This window comes from Triturus cristatus, chromosome 1_2 (assembly GCF_964204655.1).
Source record: "Triturus cristatus chromosome 1_2, aTriCri1.1, whole genome shotgun sequence".
Taxonomy (NCBI): Eukaryota; Metazoa; Chordata; class Amphibia; order Caudata; family Salamandridae; genus Triturus; species Triturus cristatus.
Window position 1 is genome coordinate 152855578 of NC_140580.1, and position 26339 is coordinate 152881916.

The 26339-nt window shown below is 45.1% G+C and overlaps 1 protein-coding gene across 2 annotated transcripts in view; it reads right to left on the reverse strand.

Annotated features, from left to right (window-relative positions):
- Positions 1 to 26339, reverse strand: part of ACSL5 (acyl-CoA synthetase long chain family member 5) — a 206023-nt gene that overhangs the window by 69103 nt on the left and 110581 nt on the right. For both annotated transcript variants that reach the window (XR_014961055.1, XM_085603410.1), the window contains exons 7-11: positions 24754 to 24932; positions 14271 to 14303; positions 14130 to 14181; positions 7774 to 7847; positions 4808 to 4885 (exon numbers count right to left, since the gene is read on the reverse strand). Coding sequence is in view for 1 of the 2 variants with exons in the window: in XM_085603410.1 (XP_085459536.1) it covers positions 4808 to 4885; positions 7774 to 7847; positions 14130 to 14181; positions 14271 to 14303; positions 24754 to 24932 (416 nt within the window). In the remaining variant the exon portion in view is untranslated. The remainder of the gene's footprint in view (positions 1 to 4807; positions 4886 to 7773; positions 7848 to 14129; positions 14182 to 14270; positions 14304 to 24753; positions 24933 to 26339) is intronic.

Consider the following 26339-nt stretch of genomic DNA (forward strand, 5'->3'; position numbering starts at 1 on the left):
CACGGTCAAGGGATAGTCCAGTAGGAAGTGGTTAGCTGGGTTCTTTCAGGAAAATATACTTCTTGCAGCTTTTGGGTCCCTGAATCTTAACTAAAGTTCAGCCAACTGACCCTTGGAGTTCCCTTTTTGTCCTGCATACAAGTGGGAGCCGGCTCAGCCCTTAGGGTTCTCACCACAGGTCACAACAACAGGTGCAGTCCATCTTCTACCTTTCACAGGTCCAGTGGTGAAATGCAGAGGGTGCCCAGGTGTGCCACATTTATGCTAGGCACTAACCTGTGGTTGGGGGTGAATTCTGGCCCGTACCTAACCAATAGGGAAAAAGCTACCAGGGGTTACCTTACCCACTTTTGCAGCAATTCCTGTGTTCCTTACTCCAAACAATCTCACGGTGCCTAAACAAAACACTGTGATCCAGCACTCCACATGGTCAATTCAAGATACAATAATACAGGACGAAATATTTTCTTTATTAAATTCTTCTCTAAAATCAGCTGATTTTAAAGAAGAATTTAATAAAGAAAATTTGAAACCAGACCTGCTGAATGGATTGACATATTTCGTTGTGTATTATTGTATCTTGAATTGACCTTGTGGAGTGCTGGATCACATTGTTTTGTTTATGATTTGTGGGATCCTAGATCCTAGGGGGTTTAGGGGTATTGAACCTCAGATCCTTGGCCCCCATAAAAAGTTATACTAATTTTGCCTTATTGAATGATAGGTGCAATAATGTTTTGCCTCATACCTCGTTCTTTTGTTATATAATCTCACGGTGCCTCTTTTCACCAAAAATAAATATGTAAGAATCTTTTTTCCTTTGTGCAGAGCTCCCGTGCCCGCCCTAGAGGTGTGGCCGAGAAAATGAGTAACCCCTACTCTGTGGTCACTCAAAACAGGTTCTGTGGGAAGCTTCCCTCCCCATGGAATTGGTGCCTGGTTCATTAAAAGCACAAAAGAGGAAGTATGCCCAGGTTGTTAGCAACATCTGCCTGTGACAGGGTAGACCTTTTTGAAGATAATTAAGTCCCTAGGACTGCCTAGATGGTCGTCCTGTCACAAAACACATCCTTCCACCGAAGGGCTTCGTCTCAGATTTAGGAACAAGTTTGCAACTCATCAAGGAGCTATTCTGCTACTGGGTGGCAGTTGGGCGCTCATGCAAATGGGTTTCTAGAGGCTTTAAGCAGGTAAAAGGTGACTTTTTGAAGGTACCTGCCGTAAAATATTTAGCACAGATCTGACTTTAACAATGAATTGGTTTTGTAAGAAATATTTTACAAAGTTCAATAATGAACTTTTAAACTGGTTTCTAGGTGGAGATAATATTATTTAATTTTAATATTTACCCTCAATGATTTTCTATAGCATGACTAACCCGGCTAAAATGAAAATAGTTTTTGGGGCCTTGTCATTGTAAGAGAATGTTTAGCATTAAACCTTTACATGTCCTGATTTTAAATATCATGTATCATGCCTTATTGGGCATCAAGGCTTCCTTAAGAGTGATTCATATTTTAAAGGAGGGTTTATGCCTGTCAAAAGGGGTTATTTTGACAGGTTGATTACATCTCTAACCTGCATGGCCAGGTTACTGGTGGAAGGCCTGCAGTCATGTTTTGCATTGTCACTTTAGTGGTGACACAATATGTGCTGCAGTCCTTCATTAACATTTAACTTACAGGCTCTGGGTACACTTTGCACCATGTACACTTTGTACCATTTACTAGCAACTTATAGGTAAGTTAAGTATGCCAATTAGGAGTGAATCCAATTTTTGGAGTCAGAGCACATGCAATGGGGCCTATTTAGCTGAGTGTAAATGCATGGAGTAAAAAACAACAGCAGCATCAGTCTGGGAAAATGCTGATTTTGTAAAAAAGAGGTATTTTCTTACAATTTTCTAAAAACCTTTGGCACTATTTCTCAGATTTGAATGAAAGGTGAGATTGCAGAATTGGGTTTATTTTCGAAACTGCATATGCAGCTAGAGGCTGACTGCTTGAGAATTTCGTTGCCTTCAGTAATCCAATGGTGCACATCATGGAAGGCCAACTCCTCTGCTTTTGGATCAAAGTCAAGAATGGCAGGCTTTGGAAATTGCTCATGCAGCTGTTGGTTGGCTGCGCGATATGTGTTTGCGTCGACAATCCACTGTTGCACACAACTGAAGGCTAACCCCCACAGGGTGTTTCTTAAGGCCACAAGCAGTAGGATTTGCTCCCGTGCTTTGAAATAAGATGCATGTAGCATACCATCAAAGAACAGAGATTCACTGACAAAAAACTGTTGAAGTGAAGGTATGGTTAGCTTTGGTAAGACCAGCTCCATGCATGGCTAAAACCCTATGAATCTCATTTAGAACACAGGTAAAGTGCAGTTTTAGTTATAGAATAAAATTGAAAAACCCTGGAAATTTCCCATTCATGGTTAGCTCTGCAAAGCATAGCTTGCACACTTGCCAAACATAGCATGAATGTCACACCAGATGGCGTGCCCATTACCTCTTAATATTTATAACAATAAAAAGGTCTTTTACACCACATTGTGTCATTCATAATGTTAACAGTAATATAATATCACATGCCATTTGTGAGACCATTTGTGTCATTTGTGAAGTCATCTGTTGTGAAGCGTGGGCTCCTTCCCGGGCCTATTATATCCCTGAGGATCAAATCCTCCAGGGCCTTATATATATATTAAAAAGGTGGAGAGACACATAGCCCCCTCCGCGAACCTATTATGGGCCTGGCAACCCAATCCCCCAGAGCTGCATGCATTTTAAAGGGTAGGGGGCCGTGCAGCCTCCCTCCTCAAATTGTTATCAACCCCAGGGACCCCATCTCCCGGATGCCAGATCAATCAATGGTTGGTGCCCTGGTGCCCACCCAGTGTACCCATCATGAAGACACTGTGGGAGCCCCAGGGCCCCCGCAGACCCATCCGGCTTCCTGCAAGCTGTGGGAGCCAGCATTACTCCCACCCAGACACAGCAGCTATGTACGCTGCTCCATCTGGCAGGAGAAATGTTGTGAACTGCATTCCCTGCCTGCATCAGTGAGGGCAAGGAAACACATAAAAAAATCTGCGACCAGCTGATGGGAGCATTTTTAAAGCTCCTGCCCACTGGGAGCAGACTTTCTGTTTGGGTTCCCCAGGACAAAAGTGAGCGGCCTCTGGGGATGTGGTCCCCAAGCCCCATTAATGGCTAAGGAAAGGGGACCACGTGGACCCTCTCCTTTCCATTCAGGAACGGCCTTGGTGGATGCGCTCATTAGGGCCTTTTAAAGGTGCAGTTGGGGGGGCGGCATTAGGGCCCCCTCCCATTAAAACATGGCCTAAGAAGGGGGGCTGCACTCCCACTCCTCTAATTATTTAAATTGGCCCTAGGGGATTGAGTGCCTGAAGCCAAATGTGGCTCGGGGGAGGGCTGTGCGCCCCCTCCCCTTACAAAATACTTTGGGCTTTTGGGAGGGTGGGCTGAGCTCAACGCTAACCTTCTGGTATAGATACAATACACAAAAAGCAATGCAAATAAGAGACAAAGGATTATAAGTGTCAAATGAAGTCCATAGCCATCAATAAATGCACCAGATAATAAGGAAATAATCTGTTTAAAAGAATGAAAAAAAATAGGGGAAACTTAGTCTAACATCCCAATGAATTCTGACTGGCACATCAGTCAACGTGAGCGCTGAAGGAACTCAATGCTGGTTTATAGGGCAAAGCAAATATGGTGAGAAACATACTGCTATGAAGCTTTTTAGGGGACTGTCAAAAATTGATCTGACCTGTGAGTTTACGCTGTCTGATATATTTGGTGGATAAACTCAGGTGAACAAAGGTATTTCAAAATTAGGGGATTATTTAGTATTTGGCGGTGAGGGACCTTCCATAAATTGGAGAGCTCCTGCTCCACCAAACTCATTGTTCCCCGTCCCATTTAGAAGTGGGGAAACAGCTAGGTTTCTAACGGCAGAGGCTCAGCTGGCTCTGTTGTCAGAAACAAGCGCCCCTCTGATTTGTCCAATACAGCGCCACATGCTCAAAGTGCGGGTCGCACCCCCTATGTACAGCGGAGTGAACGTCACGGATTCTATCTGTGCCCACCATATGATCCCGGTTGTCCAGGGAAGGAAAGTAGGTAAATGTCCTTATGTGTATGGAGACAACTCAATGCGCATCAAGGGCATTTATTTCGAGTGCAGAATGAGCTTTTGTCTAATAATTAACTTTCTTTGTGCCAACAAGCAGGCCAGATCTGTATTCATTTAAGCAAAAGCAAATGAAGCGATATGAAGGTCTCAGACCTTAAAGGAGTCTAAATTAATTTTCCAAAAGTAATTCAGGGGTGCACCAATCAAAATAAACACACATGGAGCAGATACCTAAAAAAGATATGTTAAGGAAAATCGATTCATCGCATTTGTTCCCTTATCCAAAAACGCAGACATAGGGTAACACAGACAATTTATGCCGGATGGATGTATGTTGAGTTGTAAGCAGCTGGTGTTTTTTGCACACCGACTGCTTTGCGACGCATCCTGAGGTTTGCACTGTGACTGATGTACTAATCAGTCGCACTGTCAACCAGAATTCAAAGCCCTCCTGTTTTTTAAAGGACAAAGTAAGCATGTGTAAAATCCTTTTTCATGTTTCTGAAATCTCTGTAGTCTGAACCCATTCCTGCAAAGGCGTGACAGGCCAAGAGGCAGGCAATAAAATATAAACATACAAGGGCAATAATTGCTGTCAGTCAAAAACAAAAGTGTGGTCTAAGCTTCAATAGAAGCAGTTGGATGCTTACCTGCACCACTCTCTCAAATGTGTGAGCTAGAGGGAGGTAGGATATTACGACGTCAGTTGCCTTTGGTGCAAAGGTGCTCTGCAGGAGAAAGAGCACAAGACATGTTGAAATGCTACATTTACTCCCAAGTGCTACTTTGTACCATGCAGACTTTTATTACTTAAGAGCCTTGCAGACCAGTGCATGCCCAGATTCCTAATCTGGGGCTAAGAAAAAGCTTTACCCTGATGCCATACATAATGTACAATTCAGATTACCACATTCTTTAGTCCTGTACCTATAGAGAAACAATATGACAGTTAGTCCATTTATGGAAGAGATGTTCTCTATGATCAAATATAGGGCTCTATGTGATGTGAACAGAACTAAACGCCTAAAAGCTATCAATCTATATTTGCATGGTGCTTTCGTTTGACTAGAGGCCTTTTTTTCGCATGCTATACGAACGCATGCCTTAACAACCCGGTCGTTACAACGACTGCGTTGTTATTTCGCATACCGTTACAATGCAAGTCGGAACCACGACTTGCTTTTAGGGGGCGCTGGATGTTGGAATAGTAAAATTTACTATTTCAACTCCAGTCTGTGCGGACACTAGGGAAGGTGTTGGATTTTAAATCCAACACCTTCTTCCCCCTAACGCAAGTCGTTTTTCTGACTTGTGTTTTAACGGTATGCGAAATAACAACGCGGTCGTTGTAACGGCTGCGTTGTTATGGCATGCGTTGTTTAAAGGCTGTTTACCCTTTCGTTGGGTACTATGCATGTGCAGTGTCAGAATTCAATATGTCACTTTGTAATATGAGAGACTATGGAAGGGTATATTGGATTGGCTAAACATTGCGTGTCCTCCGTGCCCCCTAGTTGGCTTAAAGAGAATCAGTGTGGACTAAGAAGCTCCGAGTCATAAATCAGAGAGTCACGGGAGGACAAGCCATTTAGCAGACTCTTCTCCTCCAAAACTCTTCACAATCTCGTTGTATGCCAGAATATCGAGGTCACAAATATCGACCTACAAATATTCTGACTGTAGAATATCGACTAATAATATATTGTCGAGCTAAGTATAGAATAATAAGTATATTTTGTCTACAGGGTATGTTTATGCTGAAAGTAAGCATTGTACATGAATACCTTTATATATATTCTAATCTAGATGATATAGTGTTCGCCGATATTCTGCTTTGGTATTTTTGTTGGCTCTCCTTCCACTGCGTTCCCACCCATCCTCAAATAAACCATTAACATAGACGTTTCTGATCTAAGTTTCAATAAATCATAGAAATAGAAATTACAGTTAATTTTTCTTCTGCAGGAACCAGTTGTGGTCTATTTGTTTTGTACGTTCAACTAAATCTATCTAGTTGCACAAATAAGCAAAGTTCTACTTTTAGCAATTCCATCGCATTCCTTTGTGTACTGTGTTTGTTATATACTTTCAATATCAGCACAGTTATCCCTACGCCAGGGCTCATGTAATAGTACAACAGTGAAGACTGCCTTTTGAAGACCAGAGTATTGCTGGTTGCTCCTAATGTTGATCGAGCTATTCTACTGTTTACTGAATCTTGGGGATGGCCCACACTCTTTTTCCATGATTTTTTCATTAATTGTAATTAACCAAACCTATCAACATAGTTGACCACAACCATGTTTTTTTCTATTTATTTATCTATTTATTTTTATATTTGTAATTTACATGAGTATTTTAGATACTTTAGAGTGCTCCTGGAGTTACGGTGCATTGTGTCGTTTGTACTATCCCAAATTGATTGCATAAGATTTTCCAATATCCAAGTTCATTTCATGATCCCCAAAAGATCTGAGACCGTATTGCAGAAGTGCCCCGGGGGCGCAAGGAGCATTTGTGCCCACTTTGCGTGCCTCTGGGGCACTTCTAGTGTTACAGAAGTAGCCGCAGATGCTTGTATATCCCCTCCTGTAATATTGATAGCGCTGGAGCACATAAAGTGCCAGTGCTATCATCAGAGGACATTCTGTCATTTGCATGAGGGCGTGGCCCCACACAAATGACGGAATCCCTTTGCCTCTGCTCCTGCGCCGGATTACAGACGCGGGTGCAGAGGCAAGCAAGCTGTCAGGAGGCACACTGACACTGACTTAAAGGTGGTGCACTATCAGTGCACCTCCTGATGGCAGCCCTCTGAAGGGAAACGTGTGTCCCAAGGAGCCCTCAGACATCCCCTTGCAGGCAGGTGCAGTCGCTCACTGAACTCGCCTGCAAGGGATGCTCTAATCCCCCTTAAAAGTGCAGGCTTCAAAGCAGCTGCTTCGTTTTTCACATAAATGCGCTGCCCTGGGTGGAGCGTGAGTTCGCGGCTGCCCTGGGGGTAGCGCATTAATCATAATACTGCGTGTTTTCCTTGTTTGCGCCGGGCGCCCCTTTTAAAGGGTGGACCTGGTGCAAACAAGGAAAATGAGCCGAATGTATGATACAGCCCCTGGTGCTTGAGTGTCATTGTGTCATTACTGACAGATGAGGACTGTTCGGTCAGTAAGAAAAGAACAAAGAGCAGAGGCCAGTTATCAAGGGCCTCATTGCTGGTCTGCCCCCTGCCATCATTTGCATGGGGTAATGGCCCCATGCAAATGAGGGAACACCCTCTGGTGATAGCGCTGGTGCTATATGTGCACAAGAGCTATCTGTATTACACAAAGGTACGCACAAGCGTCTGTGGCCCGTTCTTTAATACCAAAGCGCCCCAGGGGTGTGCAAAGCGGGCACAAATGCCTGCTGAACCCTGCGGGCACTTTATATAATATGGCCCCTGGCCATTGCCCAGCTTAGACCCGTGGCAATATAAGTGACAAGTTTGATATTCCTGTAATGGATAACTCTGAAGCAATTTCCTGCTCATCACAATGCCCCTTCTGCCCCCCCTTCCATGCTTGTAGTTTTCTCTTCATCATGCTTATAGTGGCTCATGGTAGCTTAAATCACTCACCTCTGTGGTTTTGAGGAAAGCAGAAGCATCGGCAACAACATTTCCGTGGGTAAGCATGGCACCTTTGGGATCCCCTGTGAGAGAAATTATGACAAAGGTAAACATTCTGAATAGAATAAGACAAGAGATCTGTGTTTTTAATTATTTACTTGTTAAAATATGTTTTGATGCACATAGAGTCCTGGAATTGGGTCAGTTAGGAAGAGGCACACAGGCACACAGTGTCTCTTGATTAGAGGACTGGAAAATATGTTAATGGAAAGCTCTGAAGACTGAAATTTTCATAATTGTAAGCTTCTTTACACTGCACACCAGGAGGCAGACCAACGGCTGACTCAGCCAACAAGAGCGCCATCTTGTATGGGTGGAAGATTTTTTGAGAAGTTGCTATTGACAATCGGCCAGTAATGTGCAAAAAGCTCTAGCAATGTCAGGAAAGAGTATAATGGGATTGATACTTTTGTATTTTTATCGCTGCTAGAGCAGAGATCACATCAAAAGGATTTTATGACAAAGAAATGATCTATGACGCCTTTTTAGCGAGAAAATAATAAACTTGTGCAAGTTACACGTTATGAGAAATGACACTACTACACGCAATGTAGTTACTGCATCGTAAAAGTATGCAGAAGAAAGGTAGATTAGATAAAAGTTATCGATTCAAAAAATATAGTTGTGATTTTCTTAATGAAAATATATCATATTTATTAACGTGCTAGAATTATGCCGAATGGTAAATTCGCATGTTATGGAGTTTATTACTAATCAACTTGACATTCATATACGAGTGTGAACATCAATAAGACTAAATTGAAACAATATGAATGCACTTGTTTTTTGTGTGAAAAATTAATGAAAATGATATTTCATGTAATAAATAACGTGTATGCTGAAAATGACAAAAAAGTAGGTGTTGAACAATCACAATTAACTGTGCTTTCATGATGAAACTTCTCTAGAATGTATTTCACATATATATTAGTGATGTAGACTATAAACAAAAGTGTTTAGATGAAATATTCGTTATATGTACACGTTGGTATTTTCAAAATTTATGAGTACCCTATACTTAATTAATCTCAAACATATTGAAATAATTATGAATGCATCAATTACATATTTGAACATATATGACTTAATTTTCTCTTAATATATGATTAAAAAATGAATATGAATTTGCCGAATATTAGCTTAAATTCATGTAGGTCTCATTCGTACAGTGAAATCATGGACTGGTATAACCAAGGCGTAAGGGAACATTCCACACTATTGCTAGTAGTATTGAATTAATAATTGTTTCCTTTGAATTCTCCTGTTCTGCGCAGGGCACTTGTTATAATCATTGCTGCAAATTAGAGCAGCAGCCTGGGAAAGTGCCCTACTGTACTTTCTACGTCTTTTACTCAATGTACCATTTTTCAATGTGCCGCATATTGAATAATTTAAGGAAGTGCATAATTGCTCCATCTATTCTTTTGGATTTTGTGCCTTCTTTACTGTTGCATCACACTCATCCTATATGAACTAACCAATTGACTGAGTGGTCAGACAAATTAAAGTGATGCCAGGAGGTGTCACCCCAGAACTGACCGAGTATAATTGCCTATTATAAGGAATTTTTTGCAACCTGAAGGGGTTCTGAGCGTGCGCTGCAAAGAGTCCCTGTTGTGCTGTTGTGACCCTTGCTGTTACAGTGGCAGACGACAGATTACTGTCTTAACCGACTGGACTGGCTACTTGGAACTTTGCTGAACTTTCCTGAGAGTCTTTGCAGAAGGCTTACCTGGCTAGTTATCCATACTGACGCATACGCTGTGTGTCTGGGGGTCTACCTCGGCTGAGAGAGACTGCCCCTTTCCAAATTCCTTACTTTTCCTGAAACCCGAGCTTTGGTATTCATTAAATTAAATTAATATAACTAAATTTAAATTTGAATGCTAGATTCATTAATCGTTTTTCATTCAATCTGATAAACCATATTAACTACCTTGATCTGACTCTGCAGCTCTGACTTATTATTCTTTGTGGGTGTGCATTTATTTTGGGCTACTCTATGACTAAATACAATTGCAATGGGAACGTTTCTGATCATCAGATCTTAATGCTATTGTTCTTTATTGCTATAACGGAACTTTTGGTCTGTATGATCCTTGCTCGCCTACGCTTCTAATGTATATCTATTGTATTTTCCTGAGATTTATCTATAGGAGTTTAATTTTTAGTTTATAGATACAGTAATTCTATTCCTGGTCCTCATTGGGTAACTGCTAATTCTCGAACTATCCAACCCCTCTCAGCACAGAGCAAGATCCATCGGAGGACAAATTGATTTTGTTAAATATAGTAGAAAGGGACCAGTAAATGCTACAGCATCGCCTTTATCGGTTTTACACATTTCAACACTATGCACTTTACTACAGATTATACAATGGGCCAGAAGTACTAAAGGTTTTTGTAGTTGCAAAACTGTGATACAGTATTTGCAAGGGCAAATAAGTTATTTCCAATGTTCAAACCCATTTTTGGAGTGAGTAATGTTTTACTAATTGTTAAAATGGGATGGGAATGAATATCAATTCACAATTTAAAAGGGGCGTGTTGTAAGTGTCCCTTCCATATTGGAATTTGGCACCAGATGTTTCAATGGTTTGAGACTTGAATTCTAGTCACCCTATTTCCGGGCTGCTTAAACAAAAGTAATCATAGGGATTGTGGTCTGCTGACTCTTGTAGCATGCGATACCTGTGATTGTGGCCAATTGAAGTATGTCCCATTTCGCGAATTACCTAATGAACATTCATTAGGTACACTGAACTGCAATCCACATTGAATCTGATTTTTTTTAACTGAGTTATTAGTACATAGCTAAGTTTGCAAAATTAGGTACTGGTCGCAAATTGCGACCACTTTTAAGAACCAGTATCTTGGCCCTAAATTCCTTTGCTCGTATTTCAGTAGGTCAGGGAGGTCATCTTTCTCAGACAGTGCTTCATATCACTTCCTGTCCTATCATTCACATATTCCAGTAAGCTTTTCAAAACAAACATTAATGTAGGGTCTTCAGTCGTGCTGTCTAGCGTGTGGGACAGTGGCATGCGAACAACCATGAATTGGCATCTCAATATTAGGCCTACGCCTGCACTGACTGACTTCTAATTCATAGCTATACCTCTTTTGGCTAGTAGTAACACAAGGCCATTTTGTCTCTGATTGGTGCTCACCCATTTCATTATTGTTTCTTTTTTCACCCAACATAAGCAGGTAAGAGGCCTTTGTTTTCTGGCTTTACAAAAAACAGAATTGCCAGCTCTCAAACCTTTGCATAGATGTTTATACCTTTTTGAGGTGGAGGTTGGCCGGCCAAACGCAATGTTCAAAACCCTCTGGGGTCTACTCATTACTCACCTTGCCACAACATGGACCCCAGACTTTGTTTTCACAACAAGTATTTAGAACCAGCAACAACCAATAACACTGGAAGTCCTTACAGCCAGTCACATTTTTGAGGTTCAAAAACCTGTCTCTGACATCCTCGAAGCTTGCTTAAGCAAATACGATTTTTATGTCTCTAGCAGATTTAATTTTTCATTCCAGTTTTGACCAAATACAGGTTCAACAACCAAACTATCGACAGAGCACTATAAACCTACTCTTAATATGTCACAAAGGTCTTACAATTTACACCAAATGACAAAGTATTTCAAATTGGATGAGGCACTACCTTCTGGCTCACATTAGTCTAAATCAGAATTCTAAACAGAAAAAGGTTTTGCCCTGCCTATAACTTCAGCCCCAGTGACCAATCAGCACAGAAACCTCCTATAATCATAACTACTAAGGCACTTAAAATGGTAATGGTAACCCTCCTCTTCGCCTACACGCCTATGCTATAAGCTGACAACCACCCAGGATCCCCTCCACCATAATTCTCTGTACTATAGCATGAGGATCAGTCACTTGAAAGACCTTGCCAAGACCTTGCTACCTTAAAATTTAAACTGCACGTGCGCAATGCAGTTTCCCAGGATCAGTATATCTCCAGAGTAATGTCTTTTTATAATGACATTTTAGTAGATGATTAAGGTGACTCCTGGTAATAAACATTCATAGTCATTGCCTCTTAATAATGGCACTAACAGGAACATCATAAACAAACTCTATAGCCACTGTTAGACCTATAATCCTTAGGGTAGACTTCCCCCAACGTTTTGCCTGCCTGCCTCCATCCATTTTTTGCTGTATCTTTTAGTTGGCCTTAGGACTCTGAGCATTTTACCACTACTGACCAGTGATAAAGTGCACGTGCATCTCCCCTAAATATGGTAACATTGGTGTACAATTTAATGGTATATTTAGTTTACCTGTGAGTCCCTTTTAAAGTGATATACCTTATACCCAGGGCCTGTAATCTAAATGCTACTAGTGGGCCTGAAGCACTGGTTGTGCCACAGACGAAGCCTTTCAAACCGGTCTCAGGCCTGCCATTGCAGGGCCTGTATGTGCAGTTGACTGGCACTTTGACTTGGCAATTAAACCCACTAGCCATGCCTTAAACTTCCCTTTTATTGCACACAAGTCACCCTTTAAGTAGGCCCTAAGTGGCCCAATGGGCAGGGTGCTAAGTAACTTAAAGGTATGACATGTACATTTAAATTTTACATGTCTCAGTAGTGACAACCCAATAAATTAGTTTTTCACTACTGTGAGGCCTACTTCTTTCATTAATTAATGGAAAAGTTGGAGTTGAAATTGCCATTTTTTAAATGCCACTTTTAGAAAGTGGACATTTCTCGCTCTTAACTTTGCTCTGTGTGCCTGCAACCTGTCTCCAAAACACGTCTGGGCTGGGTGATAGCTGTACTTTGTGCATTCCCTTAAGACAACCACAAACATAGGAAACGCTGAGTGTGACAGAGGATTCATCTGCATTCTGATAGCCTTACTGGGCTGGAAGGGAGAGAGGTGACCCACACTTACATCTGAATAGGCTGTGTTCTGTCTTCACACAAAGGGCTGATTACTCCCCACAGATAGCCTGGCAGACAGGACTGGGTTGGAAGGGATCCTTGTGCACTTCAGAGAGTTCCTTGAAGTCAAGCCCAACATCAAAGGCAGTTTTGGGTATACATACCACGCCTCTGACCATATCAAATCAGTACCATACTGGACCTGGGAAGAACTTTTCTGGAGTAAAGACTGCTAAGCTGTAAGGATTGCCACTTTGCTGTGACTGACTGTTCTGAAGAACTACTTCTCTGCTTTGCTGAGCTGTCCTGGTGCCTGCTGATGTCTGTCCTGCTGAGGAGAAGAACTGGACACATCTCACCTGAATCCAGAGGGACTTTTGCTGGCTAGTCTTCTGTTTTTTGAAGTCTCAGGGACCCAAAAGACTTCCTGCAACCCTGCTGGTGCTGTTGGCCTCTGCCATCTGAGTTTTACCTTTGCCTGAGGTTCCCTCTCCAGTCATAGGCGTCAGAATTGGATTCTACAGCTGATTTCAGCAAAAACCGAAGCATTGCCTCGACTGCGTGAGAATTTCTGCTGCATCGCCCTTCGACACCGATGCATAGGTTCCTCAACTACATCAGATCCAGAGCCTGCGCGACTCAATTACGACGCTCTGTGCGGCTCGATGACGACGCATTGCATTCACTTCAACAAAGCGCAACAATGATACGGGACCCCTTTGTGTGGGTCGACGACTACGCAGTAGGGTCCTGTAGTAAGCCTGCCCTCCATTGCGGACTTCTAAGTACTGTTTTCACATTTAATCTTTAAAAATTCATATCTCGACTTTTAGTTATTGTATTTTTGTCGTTTTGATCTTCTTTTACACAGATAAATATTCTCAGTTTTTCTAAACTTGTATGAGTCTTTTTGTGGTGTTTTCATTGAATTACTGTAATGTAAGTATTGCACGAATACTTTACAGATTGCCTCTTTAGTTAAGCCTGGCTGCTCTGTGCCAAGCTGCCAGAGGGTGAACACAGGTTAATTTAGGGTGAGTATCTGTCTTACCCTGACTAGAGTGGTGGTCCCTACTTGGACAGGATGCAAACCTTTGGCAACTAGAGACCCCATTTCCAACAATTATGAAACGCAACCACATATGTTATTGAAAGATCAGAATACCTGACTCCTACACGCTCATGCGCTTTTTATTGGGACACCTAATAAGAGTAGATAACCGTCTGTTTACTAAGGGCAGGGGACCCTGATAAACACTAGTATAATACCAACTGAACATGAGCTAATACCCTCTAAGTCCCTGCCATTGAGAAATACCACCACCAGCAGCCGATAGCCTACACACCAAAAGACAGATGAAAAATGTTTTTTAAAGGAATGCGTTTTACCTGTGGTTCCACTGGTGAAGCAGATCACGCTCAGGTCTTCGGGCTTTGGAAGCTGGAGTAGTAGGAAAATCACTTTGCATAAATATTTGCTCTGACACATCAAGAGAACGAAACAGACTAACAAAAAACAGAACAACTTACTATTGGTTTCTTGTAGTTTTCTTTGCCCAGGTTCTGTAAAAGAAAGGTATGCATTAATCCTATCACAGCGTAAAGCAAATGAAGAACACAGTGTATACTAATACTGTAGGAAACCACCATCTTTTGCATGATGTCCCCCTGATTTTTGCCCTATCTTCTTTGCTGGCTTTAGAACTCTGTGCACCTAACACCTGCTTACCAGGAGTAAAGTGCCTGTGCCCCCCTTTAAATATGGCTAAATTGGCTTATTCCTGATTGGCATATTTAACTTGCATGTAAGTCCCTAGTTATTGGGGTAGAAAGTGCACCCAGGGCCTGTGAGTTAAATGCCACTTGTGGACTGCAGCACGTATTGTGCCATCTACTGCAATGGCAGAGAAAATATGGTTTCAGACCTACCCTGTTTGGCTGGACTGGTGAAGTCTAAAACCTGCAGTGCGACCTCTCAAAATATCCCTTTTTGGCAGGTAAAGACCATTGTTTTAAATATTTCTAAGTCACTCCATATAGGCATTGTAGCCAAAAAGTAAAAGCATGTGGTATTTAAAAGTTGGGCAGGTAGAAAATTAATATTACAGTGTCCGTACACTGACAAGACCCAGAAAGAATTTTTCACTGTGGCAGGCTTAGCTTTCCTATGATGAAAACCCTGACAAAATATGAAAATATTAATGCTTAATGTCAGGAATTGGACCAGCTTGACAAATAATTAAACTACTATTCTTAATACTAATTAAAAAAACAATTCAATGGTGAAGTTGGATTTTTAATAGATATTAATGAAAACTTACTTTTAGAGTGTTACCTTTACCTTGCTAGGAGCTTCAATGACTCTCATACTGTACTTGTCCTGCATGCTATGTGAACAAGATGTAAAATGCATCCAAGTTAGATTATAGATAGGTTCACCTGAATAGGCTGGGATGGTTCTGCTGAGCTCAGGAGAATATTCAGGGTTTAAAGCTGTGGGTGTCTTGTTGGTACAACAGTGTCAAATCCTGCCTGACGGGTCTGCCTGAGGCTCATGTAAAACTTTTGCGCTCTGAAAGGTATCAAACTGAGTAAGAGAACTATTAGAGTGTATCCTCCTTCTGGACATTGAGTTACCTTGCTTGGTTTCACTAGACTTCTATCTTGTGATTTGTTGTGAATCCAGGGCCTGCTTCAAAATTGATTTTATTGCTAGATGTGGCAGGGCACTGCTGAGGCCAGGCATAAATATGGCACCACAAGGCACCGCCCCAGAAACCTTTGTGAAACCTGAGGAAAAGCAGAAAAGGACTGGACCTGCTGCCTGTGACTTGAGAGGAGCTCTGAAGAGCTTGACCTGCTCCCCCTTGTGCCCAGGGCAAAGAAGTGGACTACAAGGGTTAGCTGGCCGCCAGTGAGTGTGGCTACAGGGGCACAGCAAACTTCAGTAGGGCTTTTTTCTAAAGTGCCTAGCTGACGAGTGTCAATTGGACTTGGAACAGACATTGCTGTAGGCTCCTGTCTGATACTCTCAGAGTCTCTATGTGCCCTCCCATGAGGTCACGGGGGCTTTAGAAGTCAACTCCTGTGGTGATTCATGTCTAAGAAGAAAGTTTAGAATCTTTGAAAGACTCGCTCCAGAGCTTCACTGGGAATTGCAGCGCAAATATCCAGCCAAAAATTCCACAACATCAGATTGAATTTCAGCTTTATCCTGCACAGAGATATTGGAATATACCTGGTTTATATTGTCGTTTTATATTATCAGACCCTACTGTATTTATATTAGCGGCGCTACTGGAGATCATTATCTTCGATTTTATCGTTCAAGAAATGACACATACAGTACTTACGAGTAGTATGTATAATGTTATTCCTATAAAAGCAAAAGACTGCCTCTGTAAGATGACTGTTGCATTTCATAACTGTTAAAGTAATTAATAAAGTAAGTTAAAAAAAACAAAAATAATAATAATCCTGCACAGAGATCTCTGCACCTGCGAACAAATGACAAATTTCCTTTCTGTGTTGGGAACATTTCTAATAAATCTTGAAAAGCTCTACTGTGTCAATTGGACGACCCTACAAGTATGCGACCTGTGGTTCCACGGCAGCAGCCACCGTTTCAGTTTTGACCTGTGTAGAGAAGATTTTAAGCTAAAAGAATTGACAAAGTCCCTTTTTGAATGTGAACTTATGTCAAACTACACAACCTCCAGGCTTCAGAGGGACCAATCTGCTTGCTGCATATGACCAGGGCTTTATCGCAGTCGACTTCAAATTGCACCAAGGTCCAAGTCTACTGCAACTTTTTTTTTTTTTTTTTTTTTTTTTAAAGTTTTTATTGAAACAATAAATCAGTTACAGGCATGGGCCTACAACCACCAGGGCCGGCCGCTAGATTCAGAAAGGATCGTACATTAGTTAAGGCAGTAGGCGACTCCTGGGGCCCAGCCCCGTAAATGGCTCAGGATAGCTCGAAAGAAGCAGGAGACATACATTTAACATAAATAACAACTAAAAACAAAAGGCGAGGCATAAGGGCAAAAAGCGTGGGTCAGGCTACATCCGGGGGACTCTACTCCAAACCTTCAATTAGCTATCAACAGGAGGGAGTACTGAAAGATCGGGGGGGGGTAACGGGAGAGGAACATCTATATTCGATTATTACATCCAGTTGCAAGGAACCATCAAGGGTCAGGGGGACAAGGCAATATCGGTGTCCACTAGGGGGGGCGTACAGATACCCCCACGATACGCGTTCCATTGCCCCCAAATTATACCCCATGCCCCGGGTTTACCGCGGGCCACATACACAGTCTTCTCCCTGAACATACACCAGTCCATGTTCTCCTTCCATACTGACACGGTGGGTGGCCGCTGGGAGCCCCAAAGCTGCGCAATATCCCTCTTGGCAATCATGTATCCCAGGGCCGCCCACCGAGTCTGGGCCGCGTTATAATCATTGGGCTCCCACACATTCAAGACACAGCGATGCACCTCCGGCAGCAGCGCAACCCCGGTGACTTGTCCCATGACCCCATGAACCCGACGCCAGTATTCCGCCACCTCCCGGCACTCCCAAAGGATATGGAGAAAGGTGGCACTGAGCCCACACCCCCGCTTACAGAGCCCATCTTCCGAGAATCCCATCGAGACCAGACGGGGGCCCGTCACATACACCCGGTGGAGAATCTTTAGCTGGACCAGGCGGAGACGGGCTGGAATGGCTACTTCCTTGGGGGACGATAGTGCGGACTGCCAGTCCTCGTCGTCTAATTCCACCCCGTCCCCCGTCCACGTCTCCCGAAGGCGCACCAAGAGGTCAGCCCGATTATTAATAAGTTTTTTATAGATTAAAGAGATAGTACTGTCGGGGACATGACCATCGAGTATGCGGTCCTCGAGGGGCGAAGAGGCAGGGATCTTGGTCCCCTCCCCAAAGACAGAGAGCAGGGCGTGCCGAACCTGGGCGTATCGGAAGAACTCCTTTTCCGTGAGTTCGTATTCGCTCTGGAGCGCCGCGAAGGTCTTAACCGCGCCCTTCATCCATAAGTCTCCCACTCTACTGATGCCAATCGTGTCCCAACGGTCAAACCCCTTCGTTGTCCAGAGGCTTCCCAGTCGGTCGGAGGCAAATAAAGGAGTAGCACATGTTAGTCGCTCACTCCAGCCCATGGCTACATTGGCCGCCTTCCAGATCCGTACCGCGATCTTAGTAGGGCCCGTCAGGGTCCGTCCAGCCGAGCGGGAGTAAAGCGCCCTGTTATAGTTCCCACCGGGGAGCAAGAATTTATCCATCTCATACGCCGGATTCAAGCCAGGCGCATACGTGGCATGGTTAATGGCCGATAACTGCGAGGCCCAATAATACCTGCGAATGTCGGGAAGCGCGATGCCCCCGTCGTACCAGGGGAGAGTAAGCTTGGCCAGGGCGATACGCGCCCGTCTGTCCCACACCAGTCTCCTCTGCAGGCTCTCCACCTCCCGAAAGTAGGCCACTGGAATGATGTCGAAGGAGTTCTGAAGTGCATAGAGGAATCTGGGAAGGGACATCATTTTAAACAATGCTGCCCGACCCAGTGGGGACAAGGGCAGCCTACACCACCGCGCCGTGTCTTCCCTCAAACGCCGAAGTGGAAGCAGGAGATTGTGCTCATAGCGAGCCACCGGGTCCAACGAGACGTGTATCCCCAGGTATTTAAAGCCGGACAGAGATATTTGAATCGGAAGCCGAGGCGGCAGGAGAGGGGGGCCACCGGAGATAGGATAGACACAGGATTTAGACCAGTTAATCGTGAGACCCGAATTTCTCCCGTAGGAAGTCAGAACATCGAAGAGAACGTTAAGCGACTGCCGCGGCGAGGTAAGATACAGGAGAATATCGTCAGCATATAACGAGACCCGATCCTCAAAGCCCGGGGCCCACCGGATCCCCCTGATCGAGGGCTCCCAGCGGAGCCAAGCAGCGAGTGGCTCCAGGGCGAGAGCAAAGAGCAGAGGGGACAACGGGCACCCCTGCCTCGTACCCCTACCGAGAGCGAAGGGCCGAGAGACCCGCCCATTAACCACCACCTGAGCCATGGGTCCCGTGTAGAGAAGCTTCACCCAGCAAAGAAATCCCTCCCCAAAGCCGAATTTGGTCAAGGCAGCCCAGAGGAATGGCCACTCGATGGTGTCGAAGGCCATCGTGGCATCTAAAGAAACCAGCACGGCCGGTTCGGAGAGGTATTCTGCCCTGGCGAGGGCGCCATGGAGACGCCGCAAATTGAGGGCAGTGTTGCGATGCGGGATGAAGCCGCATTGATCAGGATGAATCAGATCGCAGATAACGCCCAACAAACGATTGGCAAGGACTTTAGCCAGGATTTTAGGCTCTGCATTTAGCAGTGAGATAGGCCTGTAGGAGGCACAGCGGTCCCGCGGCTTACCTTCCTTGGGGATCACGACTATCGTGGCCAGTCGCTGGTCGAGCGGAAGGGAACCGGCCTCAAGGGACTCCTGAAACATACGACGGAGGAAGGGCGCTAGTTCATCCGGGCGCAACTTATATAATTCGATAGGGAGACCGTTGGGACCCATGGCCTTGCCCGAGCGAAGGGATCGAATCGCCGTCGCTATTTCATCTACCGACAAGGGAGCGTCCAGCTGCTCACGGTCCTCGGCGGACAGGCCGGGCAAAGCAATGTCCCTCAGTAGAAGGCAAGAGTCTTCCTCATCCCTATCAGTCACCGGGGAGTACACGGTCCGGAGGTGGTCGGCAAAACATTCCACAATCTCACCAGGCTCAGTCACACACACTCCATCCGAGACACGCAACTCCGGGACCACACGATTCACTCTCTCCTTCTTGTCCAGCCACGCAATCAGCTTTCCCGCCTTGTCCCCGGCATCATACAATCGACCCTGCTGCTCCCTATACATAGTTTTGGCAGCGTCAGTGACAAGAGATCTGTATTCAAACTGTTTCAGGCTGAGGGCGTGGAGCCCGTCCGGAGTGACACCCGCCTCCAAGGCCGACTCCAGCCCCGAGATGTCAGTCTCCAGCCTCACCACCGCCTCACTCCTGAGCTTCTTAGCCACCACTATCTGGGAGAGGGCGTGTCCGCGGATTACGGTTTTAAAGGCTTCCCACAAAGACATTGCAGACAACACCGACCCCTCGTTTTCAAGAAAGTATTGGTCCATAGCCTTAACCAGACTATCGCGAGTCGTAGGGTCTCGCAGGTACCACGGGTTAATGGGAGCGATCCGCCCTGCAGACCGCGACTCGGTGTCAAAGAGAAGCCACAGCGGGGAATGATCGGAGATACCCCTCGCCAGGTGCCTGACCTCTCGAATTCGACCCGTCTGAGCCGCGGGCATAAGGAAATAGTCTAACCTAGAAAGACTCCCATGTGCCCCAGAGTGAAAGGTGTATTGACATTGGGTCGGATGCATTAATCGCCAACTATCCACCAGGCCGAAGGTCTCCAACAGACCACCTAGCCAAGCCTGGGCAGCGGGGAGGGCCCTGGGTGGGTGACGATCCAGGTCACCCGAGACCACCGAGTTAAAGTCCCCGCCCATAAGCAAAAGACTGCCCGGAAGTTCAAGCAGCATTCGACCCAAGTCCGCGAAGGTGGAGTTCTGGAGGCCCGGGGGGACGTAAACTGAGACCAGGGCAAGGGGATGCCCCTCCCACCTCCCAGTCAGACAAACATAACGCCCTCTGTCATCTGAGACTACCCTGGTGATCTCCAACGGAAGTGAGGATCGCAGGAGAATGCCCACCCCCCTGGAGCCAGTTGTGAAACCAGAGTGAGCCACGAGGCGGTATCCCCCCCTGTTCATTGCATGGCAGACATTACCAACCAGATGCGTCTCCTGGATAAACACCACATCAGGAGTCAGACGACGCAGATACTGCAGTACTACACCCCGTTTGATACGGTCCCCCAACCCATTGACGTTCCATGACATCAACTTCAACCCGTCCCCCCCCATCCCCTCCAATAGATCAAAGGTCCCCCCGCAAGTAGCACAAGTCCCAAAAGTGGAAGAAAATCAATACCTCGCCCTGCAAACAAAAAACACACGGCAAAACAACCCCTCCTTCCCCCCCACCCCCCCCAACACCCAACTCCCCCCACCCTGCACCCCTGCGGGCCAAAAAACCCCCCCAACTTGCAGTGTGCCTGTCGCCCAACTAACCCCAGTCTACAAAAAGACCCCGGAGGAGGAAAGGGACCCGTCCCCGCCCGCCCCCCATACAGGTCCTAGCAAAACACACTGAACCAAAGAAGTACAACCCAGCTGAGCAGTGCAAAATGGCAAAATCAAGGACCAAGAGTCACTCCAAAGGGGACCCGTCACCGTTGGCACCTGCAGAGGGCCCGGGACGGCCACCTCTGTCCGGTAGCGAGTCCAGCCAGTCACTCACGGCCACAGGAGAGTCAAAGAAGGCAGTCCGATCCTCATGTTCCACTCGGAGTTTGGCAGGGTAGAGCATAGAGTACTTTAGGCCCAGCTCACGAAGACGACGTTTCACCCCCTGGAATCCCATCCGCTGTTTCTGGACAAGTTGAGTAAAGTCCGGATAAAAGTTAATGGATGAGTTCTCATGTCGAACCGGGCCATGGACACGTGAGGCCTGCAGAATCGCATCCCGGTCCCTGTAGTAAAACAGTTTGGCCACGATAGGCCTCGGGGGGGCCCCCGGCCGTGGCCGCCCGCCCGGAACTCGATGAGCCCGCTCAACGGCAAAGAATTTACTCAAGCCCGCAGGGGTCAGCTGTTGGAGGATGAGTTCCTCGACCAGGAGGTCAACCGGGCGGTCGTCGGAGGACTCCGGTACGCCGATGACACGGATGTTGTTGCGTCGGGCCCGTCCCTCGAAGTCTTCCAGCCGCCGGGCCATCTGATCATTGACCACATTGATGTCACCAAGCGCGGCCTGCAGGCCCGACACATCCGCACCAAGGGTGGAGGTCCGCGCATCGAGAGTTTGAACCCTCTCGTTTGTTTTGGAGAGATCCGCCCGTATTAAGGTGACATCAATCGCCACCGTATCGATCTTGCGGGCCAGGGCCTCGTATTGCGTGGCGATGGTCTCCCTGATGCCATCAATGGCGCCCATGATATCCTGTAGGGAAAGTTCCGAAGAGACGGATGTGCCCCCACCGGCGGCGTCAGAGGGGGGACCGGCCGTTCCAGGGGAGCCTCTGCCCTGTGTGTAGCGGTCCATGTTGTTGGTCTGGACCGATCCCCCACGGAGGGAGGCCTTAGTCTTACGCCCCTCGGGGCCCCCCTTGCCCCCCATGTGGTCACAGACTCCGAGGGGGACCGCCGATCAAAAGTAGCTGAGGTACAGGCCCTGGAAACCAGCGCCTCACCCGAGGCAACAATATGGCGGTGCGGGGGGACCCAAGGCGATAGGCACTCTAGAGGCAGGCGGAGACAAAGCCTTGTGCAGAGGTCGAGGAAACACCCCGCCACCTCAAGCGCTCCACCGGCCAGCCCCCCGAGGTCTGAAAGTGAAACCGAAAGTGGTCGAGCGGCCCCTGGCACCGAGCCGCAGCCGTTGTTGTTCAATTGCGACACGGCTCCACGATTCACCTTCGCCCCGGGCACCTCCGTCGGGTGGGTCCCAAAAGGTCAAACAACGATAACTCAGGATTCCCAGGTCCGATTAAAGTTCTGAAAAGAGATACGTGCTCAGCCGGTCGTCATCTCCCAGATTCCATAAACCACGTCAGGATATTGTCAGGATAAATTCCGAGGAGCAGCGAGGGTCCGGGGAGCCCTGTGCTCACGCGACCATCTTGGATGCGCGCTAGGCTCCTCCCCCTCTACTGCAACTTTTGACTATTATTAGCACTTTGTATTTTTGGAGCGTTGCCCTTTTTGGCGCTTCAGTTATCTAAAAATGTAAAAATATGATATCTCCAGTTCCCCTTATTGGATTTTTGTTATTTGGGTAACGTTTTGTTTGTTACAATTTTACTCTATTTTATTTTTTACTACATTTATTAAAGTGCAGACATGAATTGCACATGTAAAATTACAGAGAAACAGATCATTGCTTTATGACATGAAGAGAGGTAAATACAAGACAAAAAAAGCAAGCATCTGTTAAAGGGTGCCAAGAATGAAGCAGGAGAGCCTTATGAGCAAAGCTTCTCAGTCAAACACCAGTCCTGAAATACATCACTGTCAAACGGCTGATAGCAGGTGCAAAGCAATGGCTCTACTAACCTAAAAATGCACTGGGGAGGGGAGTTATCGGCAAGTGGGAGAGTGGGAGAAGGCGAAGAAGAAAAAAGGGTGGAGTGGAGGGAGAGCAGGTAAGCGAAAGAGACAGGGAAAGGGGAAGGCCAAGGTGGCCTAAGGGAAAACATTAGTATTCAGCACACTAACACAACAGCAAGATGTAATGCATCAACCACTTCAGCTGGGCTATACCCTAAACCAAAAACATGAGCAAAGCCACAGTCATTTCTCAGATATCTCAGCAACTGCAGTATCCAGGGTATTACAAGGGCACCCCCCAGCACTACCGTTGTCTACATTTTACAATGGTCCCTCATATGCCCAGACTGTTAAGTGGCAACACAAGTAAATACTGATTAATGGCCTCCATCTTCCAAAGCCAGGAACGGGCCCCTAATCATCTTGTATTTCTCCAGCTTATCGTTCAATCTGTACCTGGCTCATTAATCAAACTGAATTCTACGTAATTCAATGAGCCACTCATTTAGTGTGGGGCACGCAGATTGCCACCATGTGTAGGGTATACAAATCTTGGCAGCAGCCAGAGATGTGGAAAGCCACTGATGGGAACAAGTGTCTAGTTTACAAATGTCTGTAGTGTCATAAAGGACAGGGGGGCTCAGAAAGGGATGACAGTGGCAGATATAGCACCACATCTCCCTTCAGTAGGACTGCAGGGCAGTTCACGACCAAAGGACATGATACAGGTTACAAGAGCCATCCTCACACCTCCATCACTGGTCGTAGGGAAATTGGTGCCTGTTTCAGCTTCCAGGACCCATAGTGGAAGATCTTTAAATACAGAAATTTCAGATTTGGTTACCTAAGGACTCTGTCATGATCAAAGGTCAGGGCTAACTAGTCTTCCATCAATTAGTCCTTACCCAGGAGCGTCTGTCACATTAGTCTAGTCACTGTGAGAGTGGTACCAGAGTGCAAGGACCTACTCAGAACCCCGTAAAGACCATTTTACTCTTTTGTTCTAATTCATTTTTTTGTTGCTTGGTTTTTTGACTTTATTACTGTTCTGGTGTTGCATAAATACTTTACAAATTGCCATAAGTTAAGCTTGTCTGCTCTGTGCCATAACTACATGGGGGTGGGTTGGATTTCTTGTCAATCCCATTTGCTTGCTTCTTATTCAATGACTTTTCTTTTTCTTCTTGTGTTTGTCTCTCCCCTCGAGCATAGCTTTTTTTTTACCATGCTTTTGATTGGATGACTTGAATCCTTCCTAGCTCCATATGAGAAATGCACTTTTTCTTTATTTCTTCAGCACTCCATGCATGTGTTTTCTTGCTCTCTCCCTTGAGTGCTGCTTCCTGACTGAAAATTCCCTCCCTGAATTATCCATGTAGCTCCTCCCACCTTATTTGCTGCTTTCTCCACCTCATCTCTCCTACTCTGTTCGTCTCTGTATTCTTTTAACAATTACTCACATCCCTTGTTTTTTTGCCAATGGCTTGGGGACGTATGCACACAAATGCATCTTTATGCTTTTTTGTTTTTTTGCTGGTGCTGTTCAGCATTGCCAATAGCCATTTGATTTTCTTATGCCAATGATCTTCAGCATTGGCAAAAAAGGTTGGAAAAGCCAGCAGGTCTGCGTTGGCAAAGCCAGAATGCGAGGCGTATTGGCTATACCAATGCTTGTTTCTGTACTTACGATGGGCCACTTAAAATGGATTGTAATGCACCCCCTTTTCTGTTATCAAAGGAGTAACTAACAAATCAGCTGATAAAGACCAAATTATGAAGGTACCTCCACATCCTGGAGCAACAGCACCTCGACGTTAACCTTGGCTCCGCGCTCCTTTAGTTCCTTCTCGAAGGGGTCCATTAGAATGATGGTTTTCAGGCCCGTGGTCAGCTTTTTTTCACAGTTCTCCAGTAATATTGATGCCTTATCGGGCTTGTCACACACCACTGTGGATATTTCAGCTGAAACACCAGGTAACCACAATTAGCACTGCTGTCTAACATTAATTGGATTGTTTGATCGGTGCAACAGAAGTTGGGAACTATGCAAGCTGTAAAAGACATAATGAACATAAGAGGTTCATGGCGATTCACTAGCTCTTGAATATGTTCATGGACGGGGTATCATTCTAACCTCCAGCTTGATATACAGACATCAAGATAATGCTGCTGTTCATTCCATGACAACTTTACCTCTTGTCATGAAAGTGTTTCATATGTTATATATTGTCCTACTTTTAGCTAGCCTTGACAAGTCTGTTTTTGTATCCTTTTTGTACAAAAACAATGACGTCATTAAAAGTTTTAAAGTAAAAAAAAGTAAAAATATTGTCTTCTAAAGGTGATATACACATATTAGCAGAAAAAATAACAAGTAAAACATTGCCCATTGCAAAAATAAATAATAAAAAAACACATTAAATGAAAGGAAAGCAGAATTGAAAGCAAAGATTGGTTTACCAGTCCTGGAATTTAAGTGGACTATTCGAAACAGGCTTACACCCGCTTACTTCACGTTGTAGTTCCTACAGTGCAGAATAGCCATAACACTGGACAAAAGTAAACTTCCTTTTAGAGTGCCTTAAGGGAGGCCTTTTTCAACCAGTTTCTATCAAATCGCAGTTATCAGTCAAAAAACAGAGAGCCTGGAAATGATATCTATTCTCTCCACTGGTGAAGGGACATTGCTGTGTCAGTCCAGTGAGAGACCGCCCTGATGAAGAATTCACTTAATCGAAACTCATTGTGGTATAATCAAGGCATAAAGAAACGGAGAACCGCATAGCTATCGATAACGAATTGTCAATATAAAATTCAAGTTTTTGTGATTTATGGGATACCACGAAATCATTAAGAAGTATTTTTTGGGCATATAATCAAGAATAAAGTATTATGGAACCATATAACAGTAAGCAGCAGCATGGAATTTATTCAAAAGTACTCATGTGCTTAAACATATTTCAATATTTTTTCTCACATAACCATACAGGTGTGCACAGGGTAACACAGCGTGCAAAGTCAAGCTGTAATTCTGTGGATTATTTGATGCAAACTTTGACCTGTGAGTTTGTGCCTGCAGCAGGCAGAAGGATTTGAGAAGTAAAATTAACTTGAACAGGTAATGCCTATTATCTACATAACTGTGTGCACAAGGGCGGTTCAAAGTTTTTCTTTCTCTTCTTCAGTGGAGCAGATGGGGTTGCAAAGCCTTGTGGGTAGAGTTGTGGCTCAGAGTTTGTTAGTTGCGTGGGGCGCCATTGTATAACTCAGATCAGAATGCAAGGGTGGGTATACAGGAAGTGGCTGTTGGGGATGTGGAGTTGCAGTGCTACATTATGTTGGTCACATGAACAACAGAAATACACCTGA